The 27,850-nt window shown below is 34.5% G+C and overlaps 3 protein-coding genes across 5 annotated transcripts; 2 read left to right on the forward strand and 1 right to left on the reverse strand.

Moving 5' to 3' along the window:
* LOC109725557 lies at nucleotides 2,720-9,402 on the forward strand. 2 transcript variants are annotated; one of them, XM_020254797.1, is made up of 15 exons: nucleotides 2,720-2,809; nucleotides 4,787-4,957; nucleotides 5,034-5,145; nucleotides 5,224-5,367; nucleotides 6,228-6,332; nucleotides 6,520-6,603; nucleotides 6,744-6,859; nucleotides 6,943-7,044; nucleotides 7,136-7,249; nucleotides 7,392-7,448; nucleotides 7,552-7,618; nucleotides 7,700-7,753; nucleotides 8,547-8,621; nucleotides 8,903-8,938; nucleotides 9,075-9,402. In XM_020254797.1, the coding sequence occupies exons 2-15, from the start codon at nucleotides 4,929-4,931 to the stop codon at nucleotides 9,186-9,188; spliced, it is 1,209 nt and encodes a 402-aa protein (XP_020110386.1). In that variant the 5' UTR covers nucleotides 2,720-2,809; nucleotides 4,787-4,928; the 3' UTR covers nucleotides 9,189-9,402. The 2 variants fall into 2 exon arrangements, with proteins under 2 accessions (XP_020110386.1, XP_020110385.1); XM_020254796.1 differs by lacking the exon at nucleotides 2,720-2,809 and adding an exon at nucleotides 2,810-2,875.
* Nucleotides 10,372-17,176, forward strand: LOC109726027. The gene is given in 12 exon segments (XM_020255458.1): nucleotides 10,372-10,438; nucleotides 10,522-10,672; nucleotides 10,674-11,380; nucleotides 11,738-11,793; nucleotides 11,874-11,956; nucleotides 13,091-13,169; nucleotides 14,025-14,135; nucleotides 14,567-14,676; nucleotides 15,502-15,585; nucleotides 16,438-16,475; nucleotides 16,632-16,755; nucleotides 16,887-17,176. Coding segments are annotated over 11 exon segments (1,557 nt in total). The 3' UTR covers nucleotides 16,703-16,755; nucleotides 16,887-17,176.
* On the reverse strand, nucleotides 17,711-21,496 carry LOC109725958 (protein DEHYDRATION-INDUCED 19 homolog 5-like). Of its 2 annotated transcripts, none has more exons than XM_020255367.1 (5): nucleotides 21,332-21,496; nucleotides 19,325-19,437; nucleotides 18,694-18,795; nucleotides 18,253-18,491; nucleotides 17,711-18,087 (listed from the first exon to the last, which is right to left on the reverse strand). In XM_020255367.1, exons 1-5 carry the CDS (start codon nucleotides 21,411-21,413, stop codon nucleotides 17,985-17,987), a joined length of 639 nt encoding a protein of 212 aa, XP_020110956.1. In that variant the 5' UTR covers nucleotides 21,414-21,496; the 3' UTR covers nucleotides 17,711-17,984. The 2 variants fall into 2 exon arrangements, with proteins under 2 accessions (XP_020110956.1, XP_020110958.1); XM_020255369.1 differs by having other exon boundaries at nucleotides 18,694-18,771; nucleotides 21,332-21,494.

Below are 27,850 nucleotides of genomic sequence, written 5' to 3' on the forward strand. Positions count from 1 at the left end.
ATCTCTCAAAAAAACTTTAGTGGGGAGCTTCTCAACAATGCCTCATTAGAGAGGCTCCGATCTGCTGCCACGTATTAATTCAATAGTAAGCAAATCTACTAACAAATATTAAAAAACTATTTTATTAATAGCATAGAAAAATATTTTCGGTCCCTCACAATACTGCTCATTTATATTATTGATATGTTGACTTTTATAAAATAAAATTTTATATTGGTTCCTGCACGCATTGTGTCACATAAATTTGCCAGCAATCTAGCAATATTATATATTAAAAAAAAAATATAGTAGTACTCGATAGTGAAAATGTTCAAGCTAATTCGACTTGCGAACCGAAATACTATAATTAATCTTTAAATAGGCTCCTTGACTTTTATTATATAAAATTTTATAGTGGTTCCAGCACGTATTGTGTCACATAAATTTGCAAGCAATCTAGCAATGTTATATATTAAAAAAAAATATAGTAGTACTCGATAGTGAAAATGTCCAAACTAATACGACTCGCGGATGGAAATACTATAATTAACCTTTAAATAGGCTCCTACCATAAGTACCTCCTTTTAGCCTCCCATAAATGGGGAAGGTACCAATCTACAAGATATATATATATATATATATATATATATATAATTATTCACAATTTGGCCAAAAAATGAAGTTAGATTTCATATTCTTATCATTTATTCATTCATTTATTTATTTACTTATTCAAAATTGCCCATGATACTAATGAGACCCATTTACTTGAAGTAAAAATTTAGCAAGGAACAAAAGAGACCTTTTCATTGGAGAAAACATATATGAGAATAAATGCATTGTAGATATTCCTTCCTAGGATAACTTATTCTTGGACCTGGCCTACCATGTCATCTGTGCACCATACCATTCAACAAATATATCTACATAATATCCTATAATAATACTTTTAAAGCTCCAAAAATTTAAGGAGTGATAAAATAGAATTAATTATATTCTCTTAAATAGGTGAAAAAAAAAGGGAAAACTTCAAAAACCCCCCTTGTGGTTTCGTAGTTTCTCACTTTGCCCCCATGTGGTTTAAAATGTATCAAATTTCCTCCCAGTGGTTTCGTTTTTATCTTTTCGGTAGCTTTTTCGTTAATATTTCATTAAATTATATACAAAAAAACTTCAGATATCCATCTAGATTTATCAAATATTCACTTCAGTACCCTTTAATTTTTAACTTTATCACTGATTTAAGAAAAAAATAATGAAATTGATAAGAAAAAGAGAAAAAAGAAACTACAGGGGGGCAAATTGATACATTTTAAACCACAGGAGGGCAAAGTAAGAAACTACGAAACCACAGGGGAATTTTTGAAGTTTTCCCAAAAAAAATGTATAGAGACCCTCTCAAGCATATTCTCTCTCTCTCAAAAAGGAAAAGAAAAGAAAAGAAACCTAGGCAATTTTGAAATGGTCACTCAACTTCAAGTTTCTTTTTATTCTCACTTTTGTTTGACTTTTAATTTTCTTTATTTTACTGATTCATTCACTTATATTAAAAATTTCAGTAAATTCAATAGTATTTTCCTAAAATGCAATTTACTTAGTTTTTAGTTAAAAAAATAAAACACCAGCCACTAATAGCTAGATAAACACTAATGTATCCCTTTATTAGATCCTTCCAAATTTTTAATACCATGCAAAAATATTTTTGAAGGTTGTTGAGAGTTCCAAACTTTAGATCCTTCCAAATTTCTAATAGAGAGGACGAAATGACCAAATTACCCTTACTTATTTGTAGAAAAAAATAAATATATTTTTGTCATTTTTAAGGGTATTTTCTAATAAATTATAAAAAAATGAATAGAATAATGATGACAATCTAATAGACGGTAAAAATTACAGTTTTTTGAAAGTCAGGAAAGAAAAGCTAACAAACGGATATTTACAGAGATTTTATATATTTTGGCCTTATATTTTTAGAAGGTTACAGCATTAATGAAGAGGATGAAATGACCAAATTACGTCCCCTACTTAGTTATAAAAAAAATATTTTTTAAATATATTTTTATTATTTTTATAGATAGAATAGTGACGAAGATCTAACTGACAAAACTGATATTTACGGAGAGAATTTATGTATGTTATAGCCTTACTATTATATATTCCTTTAAATGACAAATGGATATTTACAGAGAGATTTTATATATTAGCCTTATATTTTTAGGAGGTTATAGTGTTAAAAGAGAAGACAAAATGACCAAATTAATTTTACTTATTTGTAAGATAAAATTATTTTTTTAATATATTTTTGTTATTTTTATAGATAGAATAGTGACGAAGATATAGCTGACAAAACAAGATATTTATAAAGAGAATTTATGTATGTTATAGTCTTGACAAACGGATATTTACAGAGCTTTTTTTATATATTAATCTTATATTTTCCGAAGGGTACAATATTTACGAAGATGGCGAAATGACTAAATTATCCTTACTTATTTGTAAGATAAAAATAATTTTTTTAATATACTTTTGTTATTTTTATAGATAGAATAGTAATGATGTTTAACTGACGAAACAAATATTTACAGAGAGAATTTATGTATGTTATGTTATATCCTTATTATTATTATTATTATTATTATTATTATTATACTAATTATAATAATATTCCTTTAAATGAAAATTATTCCCCTATCATTTATCTATTTATTTATTCTCATAAATCCCAAATCTCTCTCTCTCTCTCTCTCTCTCTCTGTTATTCTCCTTCTCCTTTCTCCTCCTCTATTCTCCTCTTCTCCCCCAATTCCTCAAAAGTCGGTCACGACTTCGGGTTGGTTGCCGNTTCTCTCCGCGGAGGAGATCGATATATCGATATATCGATCGATCGATTTTGCAGGTGACTTCTGCGTCTTCGAATTTTTGTGCTTTTTCGATCTGGGGGATCTCGTAGATGGCGAGATTGATTTGGATGTTTCCGATGGTGTTCGATCGTTCGATCGGTTCGGAAACGGATTTGAGGGATTTGTGGGCGTTACGCGGGTGGGAATTGCAGGGAGTTAAATTGTTAGGTTTTAATTGCGGTTTGTGATTAGTGGGTGATTATTAATTAATTATTGTGGTAATGAGTAGAATTACTTGCTGAGATTAATTGTTTGCGGAGATCATGTTGCTGTGTTGTTGGTTTGCAATGGTGTTCTCAACTCATTAATCCTTCACCCCAAAGAAAAAACAAAAAAAAGATGTTGTTGGCTTGATGACCTGATTGGAGCACTTAACCAATTTGGTTTCTTAGTGGTAGTATACCAACCGCAACAACCACAAAAAAACACTTTAAGCTATGTTTTAGATAAGGAATTTTGTCAAACCAACTGCTGTCGTGTCATTTCTCACTATTCCGTCCAATGCCAAATTTTGATATGTTCCTTATTGTTGAATCCACTTAATTGCATAGGGTAGTCGGCATGCATCAGCATCCGATTGATTAAAGGCTTTTTAGGTGTCGGCGATAAGCTAGTAGTATTCACACCAAAAATGTTGTGAAAATGGTGACGGATAGTTGATTCATCCCTCCGCTTTCACGAAGCTTTTCTTGTGGTGTTGTGGATTCTCTGAGCGGTAAAACTTTGTTAAAACTATCCAACATTTGCTACTTGAAAAGTAATTAGAAAAAAAAAAAAGGAGAACTATGTTGATGGTAACATCGTGGAAAAATCTCCTATCGGGCTATCTATTTAATCTCATGGCACCTTCGAGGTGAAGGAGCTTTAGAAAGTTGGGAAAGTTATTAAAAGTTGTGCTTTTGTAGATCTATGTAACCTCATCGGGCTTCGTCTAGTGAATTAAGACTAAAACTTGTTGTTGAGTCACAGGCATGATATGTACCTTATCTATATGTGAACAAACCTAATGTGACCAGATAGAACTGTTAAATTGTTTGTGAAATTTAGTTTAGCTCATGTAGTGTTAAGTAGTGACGAAAAGACCATCCTCATGGGGGAATTCTCATTTAATGATCCACAGGTATATATACTTTATGGCCCTGTTATATATATATATTTAGAGAGAGAGAGAGAGAGAGAGAGAGAGAGAGAGAGCAGGACTGCTGTGCTCTTAGGAGCACGGAGGCCTCCGTGCTCTTGAGCCGTTTTCGATGATGGAATTTCCGAATCGATGATCGGCTCCGTTAGACTTGATCTAGCGTATTTGAAGTTTTTAGAAAATAATTTTTGTGATTTTTCGATATCATTTACCTAGCAATCGAAATAATTCAAAATCAATAATTTTTAACGGCTGAAAATAAAAATTCTATAAAAAGTGGTGATATAGCACTAAAATTTTCGATCAGAAATATTGATATTGTTGTAGATAGTATAAAGAATTTTGTATCAAAATTTCATCTTATTTGAATACTTCTACACCGTTAAACTTGAAAACGGCAGATATCAACCATTAAAAATTATTGATTTTGAATCCTTTCGATCACTAGGTAAATGATATCAAAAAATCGCAAAAATTATTTTCTAGAAACTTCAAATACCCTAGATCAAGTCTAACGGAGCCGATCGTCGATTCGAAAATTCCATCATCGAAAACGGCTCAGGAGCAGCAGCCCTGCTCTATATATATTTATATATGCTTTTAGAGCTTGTAGATTTTTATCCAACTTTATAGATGTTGGTACCCAAGGTCTAGGCTTGAGAGTAACATTACAAACTAGGTATGAACAATGTACTCTACCTCATCATGTATAACTTTTTGTGAGGCATCTTTTTTCTGAATATACCTTGTCCTTTTTTCTGTGTACCAGTCCCTGCAGTCTATTGGTGTTACTTGTTATGAAGATCTACTATTCTTGTTAGACGAGTTGCAACTATGAACTTTCTGAGCAATGTGTAGCTGTTGTCAGTTGCAAAATTCCGTCTTTCTGCTGATTTCAGGCTTCCAAAATCATGGCGAAACTTGGAACCATTGGTCGCAGGTCTGCATGTTTCTTATTACTTTCCCTACATTTGTTTACTACTGTGTGTTTTTATTAATGGCATTGCCACTTGCAGTGGTCTTCTTAGAAAACCAAATGAAAGTATGAGGCTTGTTATGACGACAGTCGTTGGAGTTGTATTTGGCTTTTTTATTGGAATTTCCTTTCCTACGGTTAGCATTACAAAGGTATTACTTGTCATTTTATGAGTACATATATTGTGCTGCTCCACTATACGCTAATGTTTTACTGGTTGAATTTGGCAGCTTCACTTCCCATCTAGCATTATTTCGTACATTGAAGATAGGAATTCAGGTGTGACGACTCAAGCATTGTTGAATCATGCTTGGACATCTGCTAAAAATCAGAGGGCAAACAGTTCTGGATTAGATTCGAGTGATTCTTTAAAGGTACTACTAGATAATTATTTCTTACTGCGGCCTTTTATTTCTACTCACTGGAGCTATGTAACAGTAGATAGAGAAGTAAGTTTATTGCTATTGGGGATGTCTCGTATCTTATCTAGTTGTTGTTGCCATTAAATCTATTAAACTTGATACTTATGTTTGCCATTTATTGTGAACTTGAATTATGTTTCATCACATAGTCTCAACAAGGGATGTTTTCCCGTTGGTGCAAAGTGTCCGTATTTTCGACCTTTGCACAAATTGCCTTCTAATTTTGAGTACAAGTTGGAAACTATTGATTTAATTAACAAAAGAATATTCAACAATATGTCTATTTATGATGGCTTTAGTACGCTAAAACTTGTTGTGTCTGTTTGGTAACTTGTCTGCACTAAAGCGGCTGTCACTTGCATCCTTTATATATCCTTCTTTGACAAGTAGCATCATTGTTTGATGGTTAGAGACCTTCTGTCATACATTTGTAGTAGCATCATGTTTGTACTAAATGGCTTGAACCTTTGCTTTCACCATCAGATGACACTAGATGCTACACGTTAAGATTTGTGATCCTCAGGATGTTCATGTCTGTGCTCTTGCTTATCATCTATGTTTGGAGCTGTTTGATCTTGTGGGAGCTTCTCTGTTGAGCAGAGTCATTTGAGAAGCACCAGTAGTTTTTCAATTAGAACCTCCTCTAGACTCTAGAGCGTCTTGCTTTAGCAGAAGCAGAAGTTTTATATCTGGGCCCTCTACTTTCATGGTCCGAAAGCTCATTTAGCTACCAGCAACAATGAAAGCCCTAGATCAAGTCATTATCTCACAAGTGAAATTAGCTATTAACTTCTCCATGGTGTTTTGTGTAGATTTATGTTCCAACAAATCCTAAGGGTGCAGAAAGGTTACCACCGGGAATTGTGGTATCGGAGTCCGATTTTTATCAGCGCAGATTGTGGGGAGACCCAAGTGAGGTATCTATTATTATCACCTATTTTTATCAACAACTTTCCTAAAATTTCTTTCATACAGTTGTCTGGCCTTATGTTTGTATGTAAAAGCCTCTCAGTATTGCTTTTTAGCAGTTTTATGCTGTATTTATATGTTGGATTCCTTATATGTAAAATTATTTTGTGTTTAATGTTGTTTTGGGATGTGCAGGACTTGCCCTTCAAGCAAAAGTACCTGGTGACGTTCACAGTTGGATATGATCAGAAAAATAATATTAATGCAGCAGTCCAGAAGGTAATATCGACTTCTCCCTTGGATTAGATTATGCAACTTACAATAAGGATACATTTGTAAGCAATTGCGGGACAGTAGGGTGTCAATATATTAGTTTGCAATAGCCCCCATGTCTTACTACTGGAATCATGATATTGCAGTTTTCTGAAAATTTCACCATCCTGTTATTCCATTATGATGGCCGGACTAGTGAGTGGGATGAATTTGAGTGGTCAAAGCGGGCCATCCATGTGAGCGTCCGTAAACAAACAAAATGGTGAGATATCGTGCTCTTGATTGGTAGCTGCAGTTTGATCGCTGAAACTAGCCTAAATTTCACGATGCTTTTACTAATTTTAGGTGGTACGCTAAACGATTTTTGCACCCTGACATTGTGGCTCCCTACGATTACATATTTATCTGGGATGAAGACCTCGGAGTTGAGCATTTCAATGCCGAAGAGTATGTCGTCACCCTTTGTTTTTTTTCTTTGTGGCGACGTATGCATTACTACTAAGCTTCAAATTTCCTTTTATTTTGTTCGGGATCACAGGTACATTAAGTTGGTGAAGAAGCATGGGTTGGAGATCTCACAGCCTGGTTTAGAGCCAAACAGAGGGTTAACATGGCAAATGACCAAAAGAAGAGGGGACCGCGAAGTCCACAAGTGAGCTTCCGATAGTTTTATTGGCATATTAACTTTCCTTTTGTAATGTATTTTTGAAGAAACCAGAAGCCTTTTTGTCGGCACTTTCCTTGTAAGTAAAAATCTAGATGACTTGTATGATGATTCGATTCGGTTTTCACAGAGAAACTGAGGAGAGGCCAGGATGGTGCTCTGATCCTCATCTCCCACCATGTGCTGCGTATGTGACTGCTGTTTCTTATTTCTCCTCAAAGAGAATACTTAGTCTCAGCCATCATTACTCTAACAAAACCTTATGTTGCTTGTTTGCCATCTATTTACAGCTTTGTCGAGATAATGGCGACGGTCTTTTCCAGAGATGCGTGGAGATGTGTGTGGCATATGATTCAGGTGCGTTATCTTTGATTGATCTATTCTTTCTTAAGAGGTTTCCAGCAGAGGCTTAAAAATTGCTAACATTTTTTATTGCAGAACGATTTGGTTCATGGATGGGGTCTCGACTTTGCTCTTAGGAGATGTGTGGAGGTACTTTTCCAACTATCTATTTTTCCACCTTTGTAGTGTGAAACTATTCATGTCTAGAGACTTGGTATAAAATGGGGGTACCCCATTTTCATGAACAAACCATTGTATCACCCTTTTTTCGCTTTTTCTTCTTCTTTTTTTTTGATTGAGATGTTGAAATCACCCTGTTAACTTATCACAATTCACTTTAGGGGGGTGTTTGGTTCCTCGGCAAAGTGTGGAAAATTGTTTTCCAAAAGATAGTTTTCATTTTTCGGATAGAAAATTCAGAAACCGAAAACACTAGTTTTCCATGAAATCTGGGAAAGCCTATTCAGAAAAACTATTTTTCCTAGGAACCAAACAGATGAAGCAGTTTCTCAGCCGGAAAATTATTTTCTGGGCTATTTTTGGGGAACCAAACACCGCCTTTTCTGCCCTGAACTCTTAAGAACTTACTCTCTCCTTGATTTTGAAGTTGTTATCACTATTAACCTGTCCTGTAGAAATTCCAAAAGACCAAAATGCCCTTCTTTCTTTTCAATCTCTTTCCTTCGCAAGATGTAGTTTTGTTAATTTTCTGTTATATTTCATCTTTTTAACATATTTTTGACGGAGAGCTGACAGAAGTGCGCAAAGTTACAGTCTTGAAAATTAAAGCGGTAGTATGTAGGTTTCTCAAGTTCAGAAGGGCAAAACGATAATCACATTTGAGGGCTGTCTGGCTTTAGCTCTTTTTTCATGTTATGTATATATCTTGTTCTCCTTGAGGATGCGGCCTTAATTGACTTCGTCTTGTTCTATCCCTCTGCAGCCTGCTCACGAGAAGATAGGAGTCGTCGATTCTCAGTGGATTGTCCATCAGGTGGTTCCTTCTCTCGGGAACCAGGTAAGAAAGTTGGAGACTTTAACGTATCCCGACCTTGAATATTTTCATTCCACGGCCCTGTTTGGCCTTCGTTAAAGCTTCGACATCATTGCTGCCGTCCACCATATGCAGCAGATGAATTTGTGGTTTAACAAAGAACGCAAAACACTCTGATGATAGCGCAAAAGCTTATTATTGCTATGCGTTGATAAAACGAAAACAAAAAACAAAAAACAAAAGAGATATTGATGAGCCTTTCAATTCCTTACTAAATTTCGTTCCTATTGTTTTCATTGCCGCAGGGCAAAGCGGAGAACGGAAAAGCTCCGTGGGAAGGGGTAAGTGAAACTCGAAACTCAACGCGGATCACCTCCTTTTTTTTTTTACTCTCTTTTAACCTCTACTTTTTCATACCGACAACTTCGCGATATATAATCGCGGGTGCTTCTCCTTTTGCTGCTTTTGCTTGTTCAGGTGCGGGAGCGGTGCCGCAAAGAGTGGGGGATGTTCCAAACGAGAATGGCCGACGCCGAGAAGGCGTATTACAAGAAGATGGGGATCACCCCCCCGAATACTACAGTTGTCTAGATTACCTTCTTTTTCATTATTTTCTTTCTTTCTTTTTTCTTCTTTGGATGTGTGTTAGTTAGAGATCCTTATATGGTTACTGCATTATGTAGAGAGGAGCTGAGACATTTTCCTTATTATTATCTTTTCTTTCTCTAATTCTTTTTTAGTTTACATTATCATGCTTATAACCACTCTAATACCATGAAAGTTTTAGAACCGAGATATTTCGATATTTTTGATTGATTCGGATTTGGATGTGTCGGTAATTCAGTTTGTTTTGTTTCAATTTGAAGAGCTTAGAATGCGAAAATAGGGGGGGAATTTTTGATTTAATAACTTAATTTTTTAATTTATTTGATTTGAACTATTTATTTAATGATTATTAAACTTTAAAATTTATATACATTGTTTATTTTTATATATTTGATCGGTATATGTTTTTATATATAAGTTATGAAACTATAATGCCATAAAAGTGAGCAATTGGTCTAAAATTTGTATTTAAGAATCACCAAATTACTTATATTGTATAAATTAAAAAATTAGTTATCAAAATTAAGCTTTTAAAAGATTGGATAGCTGAATCAAAATGAAACGGACGTTTAGCTCTATGTCCTATATAATTTTTTCTGTAAAAAATAAAAATTTTGATAAATTCTAGCTCGATGATAATTTTATTCCACAGTATATGAATTTGCACCCAAACCCGAAACTAAATTCGCTTATTTGCTTAGTTATAGAGAGGACGATGAGAAGTGTTTTTTTTTTTTCTTTCTTTTTTTTTTTTTGTGATCCATCTCGATACCATAGTAGTTAATTCGGATTTGGCAAAAAATATGGGTATAATATAGATAAAATTTGTTTTCTAATTTTTAAATTTGTTGAAAAATTCGACTTAAAAAACGGATTCGGTATAAAATATAAGATAATATATATTTAAATATAAAAATCATAAATTTTTATTCAGATTTTTCAATAATTCGGAAATAAATCGCGAATTATTTGGTTGGCTCAAAAATTCGCGAATATATTTTTTTTTAAAAAAAATTTATTAACGAATAGTTTAATTCGAATTTTCAATAATTTGTGAATAATTCAGGAATTAATATCACAGCTCGATGCATCAAATATTCACGTTCATGAAGCCCGGAAGTAGGATAAAAATTAATATGCTTCAAATCAGATCCGACCCGCCAAGAAAATGGTGCACAAAATGGAGAACCCCTCCCGCCCCGGATCCGTCCGGTTTGCATCGCTATTCGCTACCCGTTGTCTCTCTCTCTCTCTCTCTCTCTCTCTCTAAAAATGCTTGTAATGGCGAGAACCCTCTCCTCCCTCCTCCTCGTCCTCCCCCGCTCCTCCTCCTCGTCCTCCTCCCTCTCCCTCTCCACGAAGCTCCTCCCCCCTCTCTCCTCCCTCCGCCTCCGCCCCTTCTCCACCACCTCCACTCGCTACCCCCTCTACTACGACCTCATCCTGCTACGCCCTCTCCCCATCTCTCTCCTCCTCCTCCTCCTCCCCCTCCCCGACCCCCTCCGAGGACTCCGATGCCGACCCCGACCCCGGCATGGACCGCTCCAAGCGCCGCTACTACCGCAAGCGCCGCCGTCGCCTCTACGGCGCCTCCGACGACGACGACGACGACGATGGCGGCGGCGGCGGAGAGGTGGAGCTGAGGCCCGAGGTCGTCGACTTCCCCCGCCTCCACGCGCGAGAGCAGGAGCTCTACTTCCACGACGCCTTCGCCTTCCCCTGGGAGAAGGACAAGCACTACCGCATGGTCTACCGCCTCGAGAAGAAGTACTTCCCCGACCAGTCCCTCGACAAGGCCTTCGTCGACCCCTCCAACGACCCCCCGCCGCCGCCGAGGAAGAAGACCGCATCCAAAAAGGTCGATAGTGGCGGCGGCGGCGGTGATGGGGATGGCGAGAGGGATGAGAGGGGATTGGTGTTCTTCGAGGAGGAGGAGGCGGGGGAGAGGAAAGATGGGGTTGATTTGAAGAGCAAGGCCACGGCGGAGCGAAAGGTGGAGGAGTTCTTCAAGTGTTTGAAGAAAGTCCCCAGCGAGAAGAAGAATGTGTTTCGCGGTGGCGGCATAAAGGAGGATGAGCAGGAGGAAGGAGAGCCCTACTTGGCCAGCCGGAGGACGGGGCTCCCGCCGCGGTGGGACGGGCCGTCGGGGACCGTAGTGCTCGTCGACAAACCTAAAGGTATAGGTTTCTTCTGTTAGCCTTTAAAGTTCTGATCTTTCTACTTAATCTTATAGCATGTGCGGCATCTTTAACAGAATTTCCTATAATTTGATGGTATAGGAATGGCTAAGTTGTAGCAGAACTTATTCGAATTGTTTGAAATCAGAAGCAATGAAAGGCTAGGCATGCAGTACAATGCCAATTGCATGACAATCTTTGCTTTGATGACTCGCCCGTTTCTTATGTTTCCTAGTTACTATTTTGTTCATTTTAATGTGCTACTGCTAATTTGAAACTTTGAGACTTCTGTCCATCTTGCTTTTGCTTTTCCGCCTGAACTGGATTGAAGCTTAACATCTATTATACGTAAGGCAGGTTGGACTTCTTTCACTGTTTGCGGGAAGTTGCGGCGGTTAGTCAGAGTGCAAAAGGTGCTTTCTTTTGTTTGAACTGGTATACGAGTTTGAGCGACTACCTACTTCAGAGTTCAATCTGCTACTTTCGATTGCAGGTTGGGCACGCTGGTACTTTAGATCCTATGGCGACTGGTTTACTGATTGTTTGTGTTGGGAAAGCAACCAAATTGGTTGAAAGGTACACTGCTCTTGATTACTAAAGCAAGGTTGTTCTGCTTAGTTCTTTATTAGAATACAAAAGGTAGTTAACTTTGATGGTTTGTCTGGGCAAAGCAGAAGAATATGTTCCTAAGTCCTAACGTAAGGATGATTTGTGCTTTTCTTGTTAGTTGTTAATTGATTTACTGAAGATTTTTTTATGATCACAAAAGGATAATGACTATATATTCATTGATTTCTTACCGTTGTTTGGTGTTTTGGTGAAACTCGAAAACTTCTTGGCCAAATTTAAACTATGGAATCAGAATTATCTATATGGACAACTTTCAAATTTTTTTCATTTTATGAATCAGATGTATTTTTAAAATCATTCTTGAATTTCAAGGTTAAGAAGATTTTTTCAGTGTTTGGTAATTGGAGTCATTGGAAGTGTTCGCAGAACAGTTCGGCTATCATAAATCCCATAAATTCAACAAACGTACTCTTAGAACAAATAGAAAGTTATTATATTTAATTGCAAATAAACAAAATGGAGGAATATAAGTGCTTGCTTCCTTGTTTAGTATCAAATGAATGATATGGAATTGCTAGTAACTCTCCCTTTTGATTTACTGGAAATTTAAGCATTTGATTGGCACGATAATCATATGCAATGAGCTAGTATTTTTCCTGTGCTTTTGTTCATCATGCTCTAAAACTGCGTATTCATTCCTGTTAGGATCTATTAACTCCTCCATTCAACTAACTTCTTGATTTCTAAATACATATCTATGAGTTGGACAAAGATGAGTTTGCTTTGAGTTCTAAAGAACTGTATATCATCTAAAAATTTTATATCATTCTTCGATATATGTTTTTCTTTATTCAACATATTGCTTAGTGCTATTGATGCCTGAAGCAACCAAGCCTATATAGCATTAACTTCATAACGAACATTGGCAAATGGCAATGGTGACTATTTGTGGCCGATACTGGTTCCTTAGAGGCCAAGAGAAGAAGAGGAAATTGCTTTTGACTGGGTCGCCTTGGACTAACGTATTTATCCTAACAAATGAACACCACAGTGCATATGCAGATAGTTAAACTATTTAATAATATTATGCAATACTTCTACAAAAGGAAATTTTAATTTGTCTCAAATTTTCTTCTGCAGATACCAAGGTATGCTCAAAGGTTATAGTGGTGTTTTCCGGCTGGGAGAAGCTACATCAACTTGGGATGCTGATTCACCGGTCTGTATATCAAACAATCATCAGAATTTTTAGCTGACATTACTGCTCGCTGGATATTGTATCTAGTGAATCTTTGTTGTGTTACCAGTATTTAATCAGTAATGAGCTTTTTCACAATATGTTGGGCATCTAATGCGCCAACATTTATTATAACAAGTTATTTCAGATACAACTAGCTATTTCTAATTTATGGCTGGGGTAGACATCAATTTATTGAATTTAGGAGAAAAGGGTGGGAAGGGCTCAAACAGATGAAGGGGGTGAAAGAAGACTGCAATATGAAGGATATGAAAGAGGAGAGACGTTAGGCCTAAACAGTGGCGCTAAGAGCTAAGAAATATCACAGAAACAGTTTTCGGCAACAGCTGAGGATAAAGTTGATCAGCCTCTATTCTTGATTCAGGACCTTCGACAATCTTGACCAATATGCGGAAATCAAAGTGTATCTGTCTGGTTGTTTTGTAAGCTGACTTCCATGTTGTTTGCACTTTGCTCAGACGGAGTGCATGGAAGGGGTTACTTCATTCCCAAAAGCTCTCCTGGGCTTCTAGTTACCTCCTTTCAAACAACCCTATGTTGCCTTGAGGCTCAATTCGAAATTTATTATGTTGCAATTTCTGATAATAAATTTAAGAAGGTGGAGTCAAAATTCGTTTTCTTGATTCTTTCATGAGTTTCTTTTAAGTTTGTGCAGTCTCTCAGCCCTACTATTTTGAACATTTTATTATATCTGACGGAGACTTCTAATACACCTACTTTGTACCTTCCTATTATAAGCAAACTAAATTAACATGGCTGCCGTCACTCTGTAGCTTCCCTCAAACATTCACGTGTAACATTACTATGTATGACTAGGTTATCCAAAGAGAACCATGGGAGCATATCAAGGATGAAGACATTAAGAAGTCAGCTGCATCTTTCTTGGGTGAGATATGGCAAGTTCCTCCGATGTTTTCTGCCATTAAGGTTAGTAATCTTTCTTTACATTTTACTTTATATTCTGAAGAATCAGTAACTGTCATAGTTTTGAGAATTGATTGTGTTGCAAGTTGATGTTCACACAGTTCCTTTGAATCACCCTTGTACCTCTGTTGTAAGTTGAAGGAAAATTCCTGAAACCATATGAATTAGCACACGTGCTTTGAAAGATTAGTAAAAGAATAAAAGGCCGAAAATTATTAGGTCACTGAGAAAGGTTTGTTCCATTTCCTTTATATCCTAATAAATTATTTTACCATCTAAAGGTTCAATTCCAACTAATAAAATGTCAAAACAGACTACACTCAGACACTTTCTAGTGTGGAATTTTATATTTACATTTATACCTCGGCTGTTCTTGAGACATGGCATGTACCATTTTTAAGCAAATTGCTGGCATATTTCATGCTTGGTCACAGGTTGGCGGTGAAAAGATGTATGAGAAAGCAAGAAGGGGGGAGATGATTGAGCTGTCACCAAGGCGTATATCAATATACCAGTTTGATATTGAACGCAGCCTAGAAGACAGGTGCCATTCTGATTAATGCAAAACAATTTCTCTAGTTTTTGTCGATACCTCATATTGGTATTTTGTAACTTGATATATTTCTTTCATTTTTTGAGCTAAATTATCAATACACTGCTGTCTCTTTGTCAATTTGTTAGTTTTCTGGCTTATTAGGTGTTGCCTCAGTGGTGACAAGTTAGGGGGATGAAATGAACAAAATTATACAAGATGAAAAATGCAACATCTAATTTTCTATCATTTACAATACTTTATCATAAAGCATGCACAAAATTGTAACTGAATAGCGACCAAGAAATAAAAGTAAAAGAGGACGGAAGCATAAAGCATAATAATATATTATAGTTTGGTCCTAGCCTATTTCTTGTCACTGCATGCCTCTTCCTTGAGACATTCATTGCACTATTTAATCTTGTTCATTGAGTGAGGTTCAAACCTCAAGGACTCGCCCTTCGTTTGGATGAAGATATAACCCTTAAAAGTGTAGATCTCTTTAATGCTTCAAATCCAAGAACAAGATATCTTGTCAAGTGGATATCCAAACCAATGTTGCAGGCTGGTAAATTTAGCAGATTGAGGCTTAAAAGATCTTGTCAAGTGGATAACTCTTGATTGATTCTCAAGTAAATGCATTATTTGATGCCTTTAAATATTCACCTCACATTAAGTAGTAGCCACATCACCTGCAACAATAGTTGATGAAAGACTAGCTGTTACTATAGATAATCTGCTGTAAAGCAAATGACCAGATTGGAGTGATTGATTATCATGTTTATTTGTTAAAATTACATTTTTGGTTGATTATAATGCTTTTAAATTTCCTTGCAGACAAAATCTAATATTTCGAGTAACTTGCTCAAAAGGAACATACATTCGATCTCTTTGTGCAGATTTTGGAAAAGCTCTAGGGAGGTAACTTCTATTTTTCTAGGATTAATTACCTTAGAATGTTCATATTGCCCTTCATGCATACATGCAAGTAGTGTACAATTTCGTTTGTAAAATATTTTTTGTTCAATGTTTTGTTATTTTACTATATTCTTCCATTATGATACTTCAATTTTATCTGCCAATGAAAAGTATTGTCCAGCATGTACAATGTTGGAAAAGGAGGGGGAAAAAAACCAATAGATATCTGTTAGACTCCCCATGCGTAACATAAACAAAAGGGGTGATGCTTAATATAGATTTGACTTTAATACAGATTATGGAGAAAAATGCAATTGCAAGTTATCATTTACTGCTTGTTGGACGATATTGGACCACAAAAAAAAAAGAGAAAAGAAAAGAAAAATGCAATTGCAAGTTATCGCTGCTGCTGGCCTCTCTAAACTTGTGTCGCGCATTAATATTGTTGGGATTCTGTTAAATCACTATACATCCAGATGGATCATTGATGCTGACTTCAATGATTGAGAAATCGTTTTGGTTTTTCTGAGCAATTTTGCTAATTTTTTATTTAGTGGAGTTTCAGGGACACCAGGTATGTTCCCCCTCTTTTGTGAGATATTGATGTTAGGTAATTTGAGGGTGGAGAGGAATTCTTCCAGTGTAATGAAAGATTTTCATTGCATCTTAACCACTTAAGATATAATTAATACATTTACAGATTAGGGAGTTTTTTTTTTGTTTGGAATTAAATGTCATCAGATGGAATAAATTGTTTCATTTTTCCTGTTCTTTTTCACATTTTAGCTATGTACTTATCAATATAAAAGGCATTAAAATAGGTTGGTCTAAATCTCTTTATCCATGAATTTGCAGTTGTGCTCATTTGATTGCATTGCGGAGAGACTTGATCGGTAAGTCGATGTATATATTACTAGGAATGTGATATCTGCAATTAATGTTGCTCCATGCATTAATCTTATGTGTGCATGTGTGCGCACACGCGCCGAACTGCTGTTTTACTGAATTTATGAACATGTAATTCGAATAAACTTTTTCATTCTCTTCAGGTGAATATTCTGTTAATGATGCATGGAGTTTTGAAGAGTTGCAAGAGAAAATTACCAAGGGATACTTATGAATTCATTAAAATTCATGTCCTTTTTGGGCCGTAACCGACATATAATTAAGTTGGTAATTTTTCTTAAAATTCCAACTAAATTTGCTCATTTCCTTTTTCCTTTTTCCTGGATGTCTTGACAACAAAATTTGTTAGTTCAGAGAACAGTGGTTGAACTCAGAACTCTTCTCTCCATTCTTTGTAGATTTATGTGAGAGCTGCTGATGAACAATAATTTATTTCCTGGCGAGGAGTTGCTGAATTGTATCTCGCTACATCGGCTAATATTTCCGGTAAAAGCTTCAAAACTGAATAGAGATTAAGATTTCTTAGTTAGATGAGATGATGGTTCTTCAGTGAAGTGAAATGTATGTGCAAATATGGAGGGGTTTTATCGAATTTTGATTAAATTGCAACTTATGTAATTATTTCCTCTGTTTTGTTTTTTTTTGTTTTTTTTTTTTCTCATGTAATTTCCATTAGCAACAAAAAAGTAAAACAAAATGAAACTTATTGTTCATCTTATTTGGTCAAGTAATTTGATAATATTCAATGGAAAACATAGTAATCTACTTTTGGACTCGATACTATTTTTATCAGCCTTTTTATATTTATATTTTTCTAATTTTCACCTTGTACTTGATGCCGCATATCAATTTCTTAACCTAGGAGTCTAATAATCATAAATTTTAGACCATAAACCCTTGAACAAAATAGTAACTAGGGGTGTCCTTAGTTTGGTTACAAATTGAAAACCGAATCGGCCCAATCCTAACTACAAATTTTGGTCGAGTTTGATTCAAATTTTAGATTCAGGCTAAGTTGATCTAAAGTATTTGAAATATTTGGACAACAAATATCGTGATTTTTTAATACCTTTCCAAATTAACTACCTAGTTCATAAGATCATGATTTTTCACAGTTCAACGTACTTAACAGCTATGCTAAAATACACTTAAACAGAGAAAGATGACAAGAAGCATTGCATTATTCGCAAATGCATATTCATCATTTCATATTTAGGCAATGTCGCATCAACATATAATTATTCTCATTCTTAAATGTTAATCGCTGAGCTAACTACGACGAAAAGAAGAGCCAAGGATTGTAGGGTTTATAGTAATCATATAATTATCAATCTCGCGTAATATAAGACGCGAAGTTCGGTAGAGTACATAAAAGATAGGCAATCTCCAAATGAAAATTTACAAAGGAAGAGCCAAAGAGGAGTCGAAAAATCTCTCCACGGGCTTCGATGACCAGCTCGAGCGAATGTAGCAGTACTGCATCTTCTCGAAAAGCTTCAGAAAATGGTTGAAGCGATAACTTGTCGAAGGAACTCGATTCTCTGCATCTTCTCTTCAAGATCCCGCTCGCGTTGTTCGTTCGATAAGCAATGCTCCGACCTGGAGCAAACAAAAGCTGCAGCTTTTAACTTTGATTGGATCTATACAACTATTTCCTTGTTATCAGAAATTCTGATGCTGTTGCTGCTTTTCGACAGTGGTTGGAATCAAATGATCAATCTGTGCCGAACTATCATATAATCCTAGAAATTTAGCTAAAAATACCTCCGATTCTGCGAGTCGCCTGACGTGAGTTCACTCTCGTGATTTGCTTCTCCGGAATTAGTATCGAGGAAATTCGTGTTGCATAAGAACGACGACAGAAGCGGATCAGGAGCAGATTCAGCAGAATGTCTTCTCCTGCTGTTGGAGGCTACGTCAGAAAACGAACTGATTTCGTATCGCTCCTTTTCAATCGGTCCCGAGTCATTCATCCACAAGCTTGCTTTATGAGATCTCCTTCTCTGTATTAAAAAAAATAACAATAACTCAATAATAATGTAGATATCTTGCTTCAACTATAGTGCATTCTCAAATTTGATCAACTGAACTAATCAGTTTTCGTCAGAAAACAGTACAGATATTGTCAAAGCTGCTGTTAACTACCGACAAAGTACGTAAATTTACTATACTTCAAGTAACAATTGCGAAAATGCGCTCAATTACCTTCAATAAATGCGAGTGTTGCATGACAAAGTGAGTGATCATATCCTTCCCGGGATTGTCCGCGCACATAGGGCATACCTGAGACACGGCATGACTTCGCAACTTAATCGAGTTTACATGCCCGAAAAGACAAGCTTAGAAGGGTTCAATTTCGTGTGAGAACAAGTTGAAGCAAAATATTCATGCATTACGAGAATGCGTAACTACTACTTTTACGATCTTCATGCGCATACAAAATTACGATGCGAATGACTGCGAGAGAAAGATATAAGATTTAAGTGGAAGGAAAGATCAACAAGAGTTTTAGGTCTCAAAATAAGAAGAGAAAAACCATTTGCATCGTAAACGCATTCCCGCGTATAGAGGTCGATTTGTTTTCCTCAGAAAACGAAGAAGGCCGAGAGGAGTTCTGTAGGTCGAGAAAATGAAAATGTCTGGCTGTAAGTTATCCGTCAGATTGCGAAGAACCATCTTAGCTATCAATGCAGTTAAAATGAACAATGCGGCGAATCAAACTTCCATTCATTTTTCAGGTTTACAATAAGATTAAACACAATTATAAGTACAAGTTATATAATACAAAATAGCACTTAAAGCAATCAAGAGTGTATTGATCTCTTCATTCTTTTACCGCATTTTTCGTGTCGAAGCAATGCTCTTCCTGCAGATGGTCGCAGAGAAACGGCACCTCGACATCAATGTAGCAGAAGGGGCATGGAAAGTACTCCCATAGATCTTCCTCTCCTGAATAATCCAATTATCAATGTGCTAAGTTTAGAAAACACAACATTCAATAACACAAGAAAAGAAGAAAAGAACACCCAGAAGAAGCTACTCAAAAGCATTTCATTCGAATGTGTCGAGTTCGCGAGTCGAAGAAACCACTTTCATTGCAAAACCAATGACTATAGTCGAAGAAAGTATAGGAAGTGAGATAGTTTTCAATAAAACTAAAACTCGCAGAAGCAATCTTATCCTAAAAAACTTCTATCCCTATCTGGCCCGACTTCTTAAATAGCTTTATTTTTTTTCAAAAAGCAAAAAAGCTTGTAAGTTTCAGGTGGTTGAAGAACAAACTCTTTGGAGCTTTCGCTGCGGCGGTGTAGCTAAAAAATAAGCTCTCAAAGCCGAAAATAGAGGAGAATTTCTTAGGAAGAAAAAAAGTATATATGAGTGCTTCCTCGAATAGATATACCCAAATAGTAGTTCTCTGGAAGCTTTAAATTATCCAACTACGCTCCTAGTACCGAGATCTAAGAAGAATGTTTGAATTTAACTACAAGAGTGAGTTAGTCATTCTACAAGGGAAATCATAAGAAAATTGAAGCTTTACAATCCTAAATGAAAATTTGTATAAAATGTTCAAATAATTTAATCAATATATATAGCGGCTAGAATGCTTATGGAAGCACGGAGGGCTCCGTGCTTCCACTTTGTTTTCGATGTTCGGACATTCGAATCGACGATCGACTCCGTCAGACTTAATCTAGAGTATTTGAAGTATCTAGAAAATAAATTTTGCGATTTTTCGATATCATTTGCCTAGTGATCGAAGTGGCTCAAAATCAACGCTTGAAAAAAATCTTATAAAATATGATGATATGACATTAAAATTTTAGATCAAAGTTATGATCTTGTTTATATGGTGTAAAAAATTTTCTATCAAATTTCATGTGATTTGGATATTTCTACAACCGTTAAACTTGCAACCGGCTCACCACGGCCGTTAAAATTATTGATTTTGAGCCCGCTTCGATCACTAGGCAAATGATATCGAAAAACTACAAAATTTATTTTAGGTACTTCAAATACTCTAGTCAACTCTAACGGAGCCGATCGTCGATTCGAAAGTCCAAACATTGAAAACGACTTGAAAGCACGGAACCTCCGTGCTTCCAAAAGCATACCAGCACAACTCTCTCTCTCTCTCTCTCTCTATAATATATATATATATAGAGAGAGAGAGAGAGAGAGTTTGTATGACATAAAGAATCCAAATGTTATCAGAAAATGAATACAAGAAGGTATTGAATTAGTCACATGGCATTGAATTAAACTAACAGGTAGAGCTGGAACAAAAAATTATAAATAATGAAAAAAAAAAGAAAGGAAATGAACAAATCAGAATTTAATGATATTAACTAATAAAGGTCTCAGATTTTAACAGAAATAATGAAAATAAAATTATTATTCTGTACTCCAAATCAGAATTTTTGTTGCAATTAATCTGTACCTAAATAGAAATACCAATTGCAAAAAAGAAAAATTGCAAAAAATACCTCAAAAAGGGGAAAAAAATAAATTAATGCCTTGGAAATTGAGAAGTGGGACCAACAATAGATTGATTGATTACTATGAAAGAGCATATATCCTTCAAAAAAAAAAAAATCCCAAAAAGCAAAAAAGAAAAAGAAAAAAGAAAAAGAAAAAAATGGTCTTATTTCTCACTACTTAAAAACCAGAACAACTTAATCAAGAAAAAACCATTAACAGAAACACATTTGAACAAGTGCAATAAACTCATCTCACAAATCAAGCATAAAGAAGTAAAAAAACTTTAAAAAAAAAAAAATTTGTTATAAAAAAAAAGGGAAAAAAGAAACACAAGCAACTACAAGCAGTAGTAGAGTCAGTAGACCTGGTTGCATATCAGTGTGAGATTTATGCCTTCCTGAGTATGCTCCACCACCCAACACCCTCCACTCCTCTATCACCTCCATTAAAACTCTTCCTACAATATATATTTATATATGCCTCTCTCTCTCTCTCTCTCTCTCTCTCTCTCTCTATAGAGGAACCAAACACAAGCAACTACAAATATAGTGAAGAGAGTGTGTGTGTGTGTGTGTGTGTGTGTGTGTGTGTGTGTGTGTGTGTGTTTTGTGGATGTTGGTTTGGTTTGTGGTTTCAGAGAGTGATTATATAATGGAGAGGTGTCAGGGGCAGCAGGTCCAACCAGGGGAAGGCATTTGTTTTTTTGGTGTTTTTTTTTTTTCTTCTTTTCTCCTCCAAGTTCTTCCCCCTCCTTTTTAACACAGCTGGGAGGGAGTAAAAGGTGTGTGTACAAGGAAGGAATGGGGATTTGTTGGTTTCCACATTTCCACATGTGGGGACACAATTACTTTTGCACTTGTCCCCCCCTTTTTTGTTTTTTTTTAATTTTTTTCTTTTCTCTCTCTCTCACCTCCTCCAAAACCTCCCTTAATGACAGTTGGAGGATAGTAGTATAACACCCCAATAGTTTCATATCGGATGAGATACTGATTCTGATTAGTTTATATGAGATCTACACGCTAGTAATAATAACTGAGCTTAAACATTTTGGGCCGATTGTTTAGGCCTACGAGTTATTATTGCTGGCAAGTCAGGTCGTTACAACTAGCCTTTTATTTTATTTTTTTTTATACATTGACATATCATGTCTTACAAACAGCCTCTAAGCTGGTGATTATCTTTAAATTTATATTTAATTATTCGTTTTTGTATGCTCTTACACTAAAAAAAAAATCTTACTCTCATAACTAGAGAAACCTTTCACATTATATGCATGCTTGAATTCTAATTTCTATATAACACAAGAAACAAGATTTTTTTTTTAGTGTAAGAGCATACAAAAACGAATAATTAAATATAAATTTAATTTTTGAACAACAGTATGGTAAAAATAAAAATGCACGTACTAATTAAACGACGTAGGGAGGGGTGCTTTTGAAATTTCAAACAATCTTAAAAAAAACCCTAGATTGAGGGCATTTAAATCCTTTATAATACATTGACACCTTGAGGAAATGGAAAAAANGTGATTATCTTTAAATTTATATTTAATTATTCGTTTTTGTATGCTCTTACACTAAAAAAAAAATCTTACTCTCATAACTAGAGAAACCTTTCACATTATATGCATGCTTGAATTCTAATTTCTATATAACACAAGAAACAAGATTTTTTTTTTTTTAGCACTCATAGTCATATGTTTTGTTTTCAACTCTTATTTGCTTGGGGGCATTATAACAATTATTATACCCTTTTTCTCAAGATGCTTTTGAAATTTCAAACAATCTTAAAAAAAACCCTAGATTGAGGGCATTTAAATCCTTTATAATACATTGACACCTTGAGGAAATGGAAAAAAGAAATTTTCTAGATTCTAGTAGGGACAATGTAATCTTACCCTATGACTATAGTAGGGCATAAAAGTTGCCTTTGGAGACACTACACTTTGCTTTACATGGATGCATCTTTAGTGCAATGTAAACTTTACCATGTACTTGTTTATCCTAACCCTTTTGTCTTTTGGATGCTTAGTGAGCCATATTGCAATACTTTTAATTTCAATGTGGACTGCAATTTTGTTTACATCCTAAGTTTGTTTATAATTGTGTATGGTAGTGAATTATGAAGTATATTATTATCATTGGTAAAGTGTGTCCTTAAAGAATATTAATATGTTACAAAGTAGGTTAGGTTTGTTCCATTCAGATACAAACATCGAATCAAACATGCCTTATGTGACATCTCTAGGATTTGAAATAGTCGTGTGTATATAGCTAAAACTTTTAATCCAGGTATAGCATTTTGGACCGTGACTAAACTCGAGGATAAGAGGGTTAAGCATGCTAGAGCCATAATAGTTCTAGAATAGATAACCCTCTGAGAAGCAGGGTGTCATAGTTGATATCAAAGCCAATCACCAGCTGGAAATGTGAGATAAGTCTCGACTAAACTAGGATTATACAGCGGGTAGAGCAAGCTTCCCAACTGATGACCGTTATAGGTGAAGAGCAACTCCCTATAAGGTCAGCTAAATGCTAGTGAACTGAGTTTTACATCACCTGGTGCTTGTGAATATGCTTAAGCCTAACGAAAACATTAAGGCTTAAAGTGGGGCGAGGGGAGGGGAGAGGGGGGAGGAATATGACATTTCATCAGATTTAGAATAGTCCTATATATATAAGATATAATAGGGCTAAATCATTTAACCCAGTTATAATATTTGGAGTTGTGACTAAGATCCAAGAGGTTATGAGGCTTAAACATTACGAAGCTAGAGTACGTATAGTTCTAGGATAGCTAACCTCCTGGGAAATGGAGCGTTGCACCTTAAGCCTTGTTTGGATACATAAATATTCTATTCGGCGCGACCTTTTATTTTACTCAAGAAGCTAAAAATATTTGGTAGAATAAAATAGTATATTTGGCCTTTAAGCTATGTATTTGTAATAAGATAAATCTGCATATAGGTGAACATTCTATTCTACCATGTCATGAATACCAAAAGCTTTTAAGAAGCGAACACTAATTTTCTAATTTCTTATTACACATAAAAGAATTTTATGCCGAATAAGTTATTACTAAATAATCTTATCCCGACATCCAAACATGATCTTAAAACTTTTAGGCACTCAATTCATCAAGAAAAATCAGATCAAATTGGTTCAGAATGACACTCTCTAAGGGAAGGATTTGAGCCAATTTGATGTCATTTACGCCTTCAAATTCACATTCAAAGTAACTTTTCTTTCATAGAATCTTTGACAAGGAATATATTTTTTTATTGTTTAGAAATATAAAATTGATATGATATACATAAAAGCTTGATCTAGAAACATGTGATTGGTCCAACTTTTTGGCCCTTTTCATTAGCTTTTGCTTATTTACTTTCGACTACTATTCAAAATTTTTAAATTTATTTTTAAATTATCAAAATATGCTTCTAAATCTCAAATTTTATTAGTAAACTCTAGGAATTTGAAAGTCTTTGAAGAAATTTTTAAAAATCAATAAGGACATTTTAGTCAATTAGAAGTATATTAGATACTTTAAAAGTTTTGAAAAATATTTTAGATATTTTTATCCTTTTTTATTAAAATACAAGCACAAATTTGCACTAGAAAAAGCACTATATATACATGGGATTGAATTTCCAAACCTATTTTTATGATTTAAGGCTCAAAATTAAAGGGATTTTAATATTTTTCTCTCCTCAAATACTATAATATTGCGATGATAATCGCCATCATAAATAAATGCTTTCTGGAGACAAATGCCGCCGTAATTTTATAGCATTAAAAGAAGAAAAAAAAATTAAAAGTACTTTTAATTTTTTTTTTGAAATTTTCAAAGTATATAAACAGATGATTTTAGCCACCGCCATATCGACGCCAAATTATGTCGTAATCATTGTTTATTCGAACTTTATTTGTTAAAGAGTAGGTAACCAACCTAATTTTATTCTTACTTTTTCATTAAAACTGTACATATTTTGTAACTATTTTTTTTTAATATAATAAATTTATTAAAACTATATTAGTTCCCAAATAACCCAGGTGCTTCTAAGACTTTTTTTCCCTTTTTTTTTATTACTTTTATCTTTGCTACTAATTAAATGGCTTATTTGTTCCATCATCAACTTTTCGAATGTAGACATGTATAGTTTAGTGTAAAGCATTAAAAGAAAGGAAAAAATTTAAAATATCACTCCTGTAGTTTCGTACTTTTTTATTTTAGTACGTTGTGGTTTAAAGTGTATCAATTTAGTACTTCATTATTTTATTTTTCTCTTTTTATTATCCCCTCTACTAATTTTTTTCGTTAAATCAGGAACAAAGTTAAAACTAAAAAGTCTAAAATAAATATTCGATAAACTTATGTGCGGTATCTGAAGTTTTTTGTATATAATTTAACGAAATGTTAACGAATGAGCTGACGAAAAGAGAAAAAAAATAAAATTACAAAATACTAAATCGATACACTTTAAATCACATAATACTAAAATGAGAAATTACAAAATGAGAGAGTTGGTACTTAAAATTTACCTTAAATTAAATAATATATAATAAGAACAAAAAAAATAAAGAGAAAGGGTAATGATCCATGTGGAAAGAGGAGAACCTAACAAAATACTTTTTTTTTTTTTTTTGGTCCNTTTTTTTTTTTTTTGTTTTTTTGTTATGTCATGAAGAGATTTGCTTGGGAGGTGACAAAGAGCTGACTCAACTCTCCCCCTTTCCAACATCCCAAAAGTGCTTTTGCATGTGGCAGCTCGAAAGCTTCCACTAATAAAGTAATAAGTGTGCCTTTTTTTTTTTGAAACCTTTAGTCATTGAGATTTTGGATGTGACAAAACAATGGAAATGACTGACTGTCTCTATCGTAAGTGGTAAAATATTTAATGATAGATATATGAGGTCTTCTAAGTTTGAATTCTAATTGATTCATATTTTCAGTTAAGTTTATTTTAAAAAAAATAAACGAAGCAGATAGTATATATATATATATATATGCTACCTTTTTCTCTCAGAAGGAAAAAAAGACAAAATAATGGAATGAAATTATAACTTCAAAAGTAGAGGTTCTAATTTACAATTTATAAAGTTGTTGTAGAAAAAAACTGATAAGATGATTTTGGTATATTGTACTTTATTTTAGTAGTATTAGATGTGAAGAAAGAAAGGAACGTCTGTGGTGGAAACAGAGGACTCTGAGCAGCCTGAGCCTGTTAAGGAATTACTTTTTCCTTTTTTTTACCCTAGAGGCAATACAGTGTATTGTAATTCTAACATATTGTACTCCATTTTTCGTATACTGAAGTTCTCTCCTTCTTCAGCCATAGTTTTTTCTTTTTTTTTTTCTGCAAACGATTTTTCACTTAAGTTCTTATAGTTGTTTTTTTTACTATTTTTATAGTTTGTCTACTTTGTGATCGATGTTTTATCGTTTCTATTGGTGCGCTTGTCATAACAAGTAGTACACCTTAGGTGATACCTTATCAAACAACACTATTACTTTTAAATAAAGATAAGCGAGTCCTAAGTGCCTATTTCAAAATAAAAATTATTTGGGAATGGAACTGTTGTTAAATGAGGGTGAAGAATATTGTGACAATTTCACAAACACTTGGTGGGCAATTTCACAACCCACTCTCTACAAGCATCCAATTGAGAATCAATCACAAGAGCAATAACAAAATAAACCAAATCATAAGAACACAAGGATTTATGTGGTTCGGCTATGACTACATCCACGGGAGAACAATACAAAGAAGCTTCCACTATAAATTTGGAGATTATAAGAGAGATTCAAATGAGAAAAATATCACCTTAACTCCAAGATATAAAAAAGAGCTCCAACAATCTCTAGCTCTATCCAAATGGTGTAAACCACACCTGACAAGGAAGATCTCACATCCTTCTTGATAGAAGCAAGATCAAAACCAAGCCTAGGGTTTTCTCTCTTTTCGCCCACTTCTTTTCTCATTCTCTACTTCACTCTATCTTTTCTCTCATATTCTAATTTCGCATTTTAGCTCCTTAAGAGAAGAGGCTAACACTATGAGCCTTTGGATCAAAAGAATCATGATCCAAAGGCTTACAAATAAGGGACCCACATACATAATAAAAAATATAGAAATAAGAGATTTTGATTTCACCAAATTACATAGTCTAAATAGTAAAACCCAAATAGCAAATAGGCCTAATGTAATTAGCTCAACAGGAACTCTAAATTGTCGGATAAACTTTTAGTAGAGAGCTCTCCAACGACGCCTTGTTGGGGAACCGCCGATTTACTGACGTTTATTAGTTTTGTTTCTATTCAATGATTGCTTGAGCATTTTTAATATTAAATTCAAAAAAGCTTTTAAATTCTAGCGAAAAAAATTATAATCCTTAAATAGAAAGAAAAATAATAAACTTGATGATGGATTGACACTCTATAACAAGGCGGCGTTGGGGAGCTCTCGTTCAAGGTTTTTTTTTTTTCAAAATTGTTCTTTTAAAACGGTAAGATCCATCATCATGTGGGTGTCGGATCTCACATCTCGAGCTTTTTAGCACTTAGCAGGTCCGAACTTTTTCAGACCCATTAATTTTTTTAAAAAAAATCTAATATGTATTAAGACAATTACAAGAAAAAAATAAAAATAGTTTTTTTTTTCTATAAACAATTAGCATTTGAATTTAATGCCCAATTATTTTTCAAACTTTTAACTTTTCACTACTATTAAAAATAAAACAAATTTATCTAAAATAAAATAATTAAGATTCTCAAAAATGTTAAAAATTAAGAGTTTGAAAATTAATTTGTCAGTAAGTTCAAATTATAATTTTGTCATAAACTAATAGTTCTAATTTAAAATTTTTGATTGTACTATATATAT

This window comes from Ananas comosus, linkage group 20 (assembly GCF_001540865.1).
Source record: "Ananas comosus cultivar F153 linkage group 20, ASM154086v1, whole genome shotgun sequence".
Taxonomy (NCBI): domain Eukaryota; kingdom Viridiplantae; phylum Streptophyta; class Magnoliopsida; order Poales; family Bromeliaceae; genus Ananas; species Ananas comosus.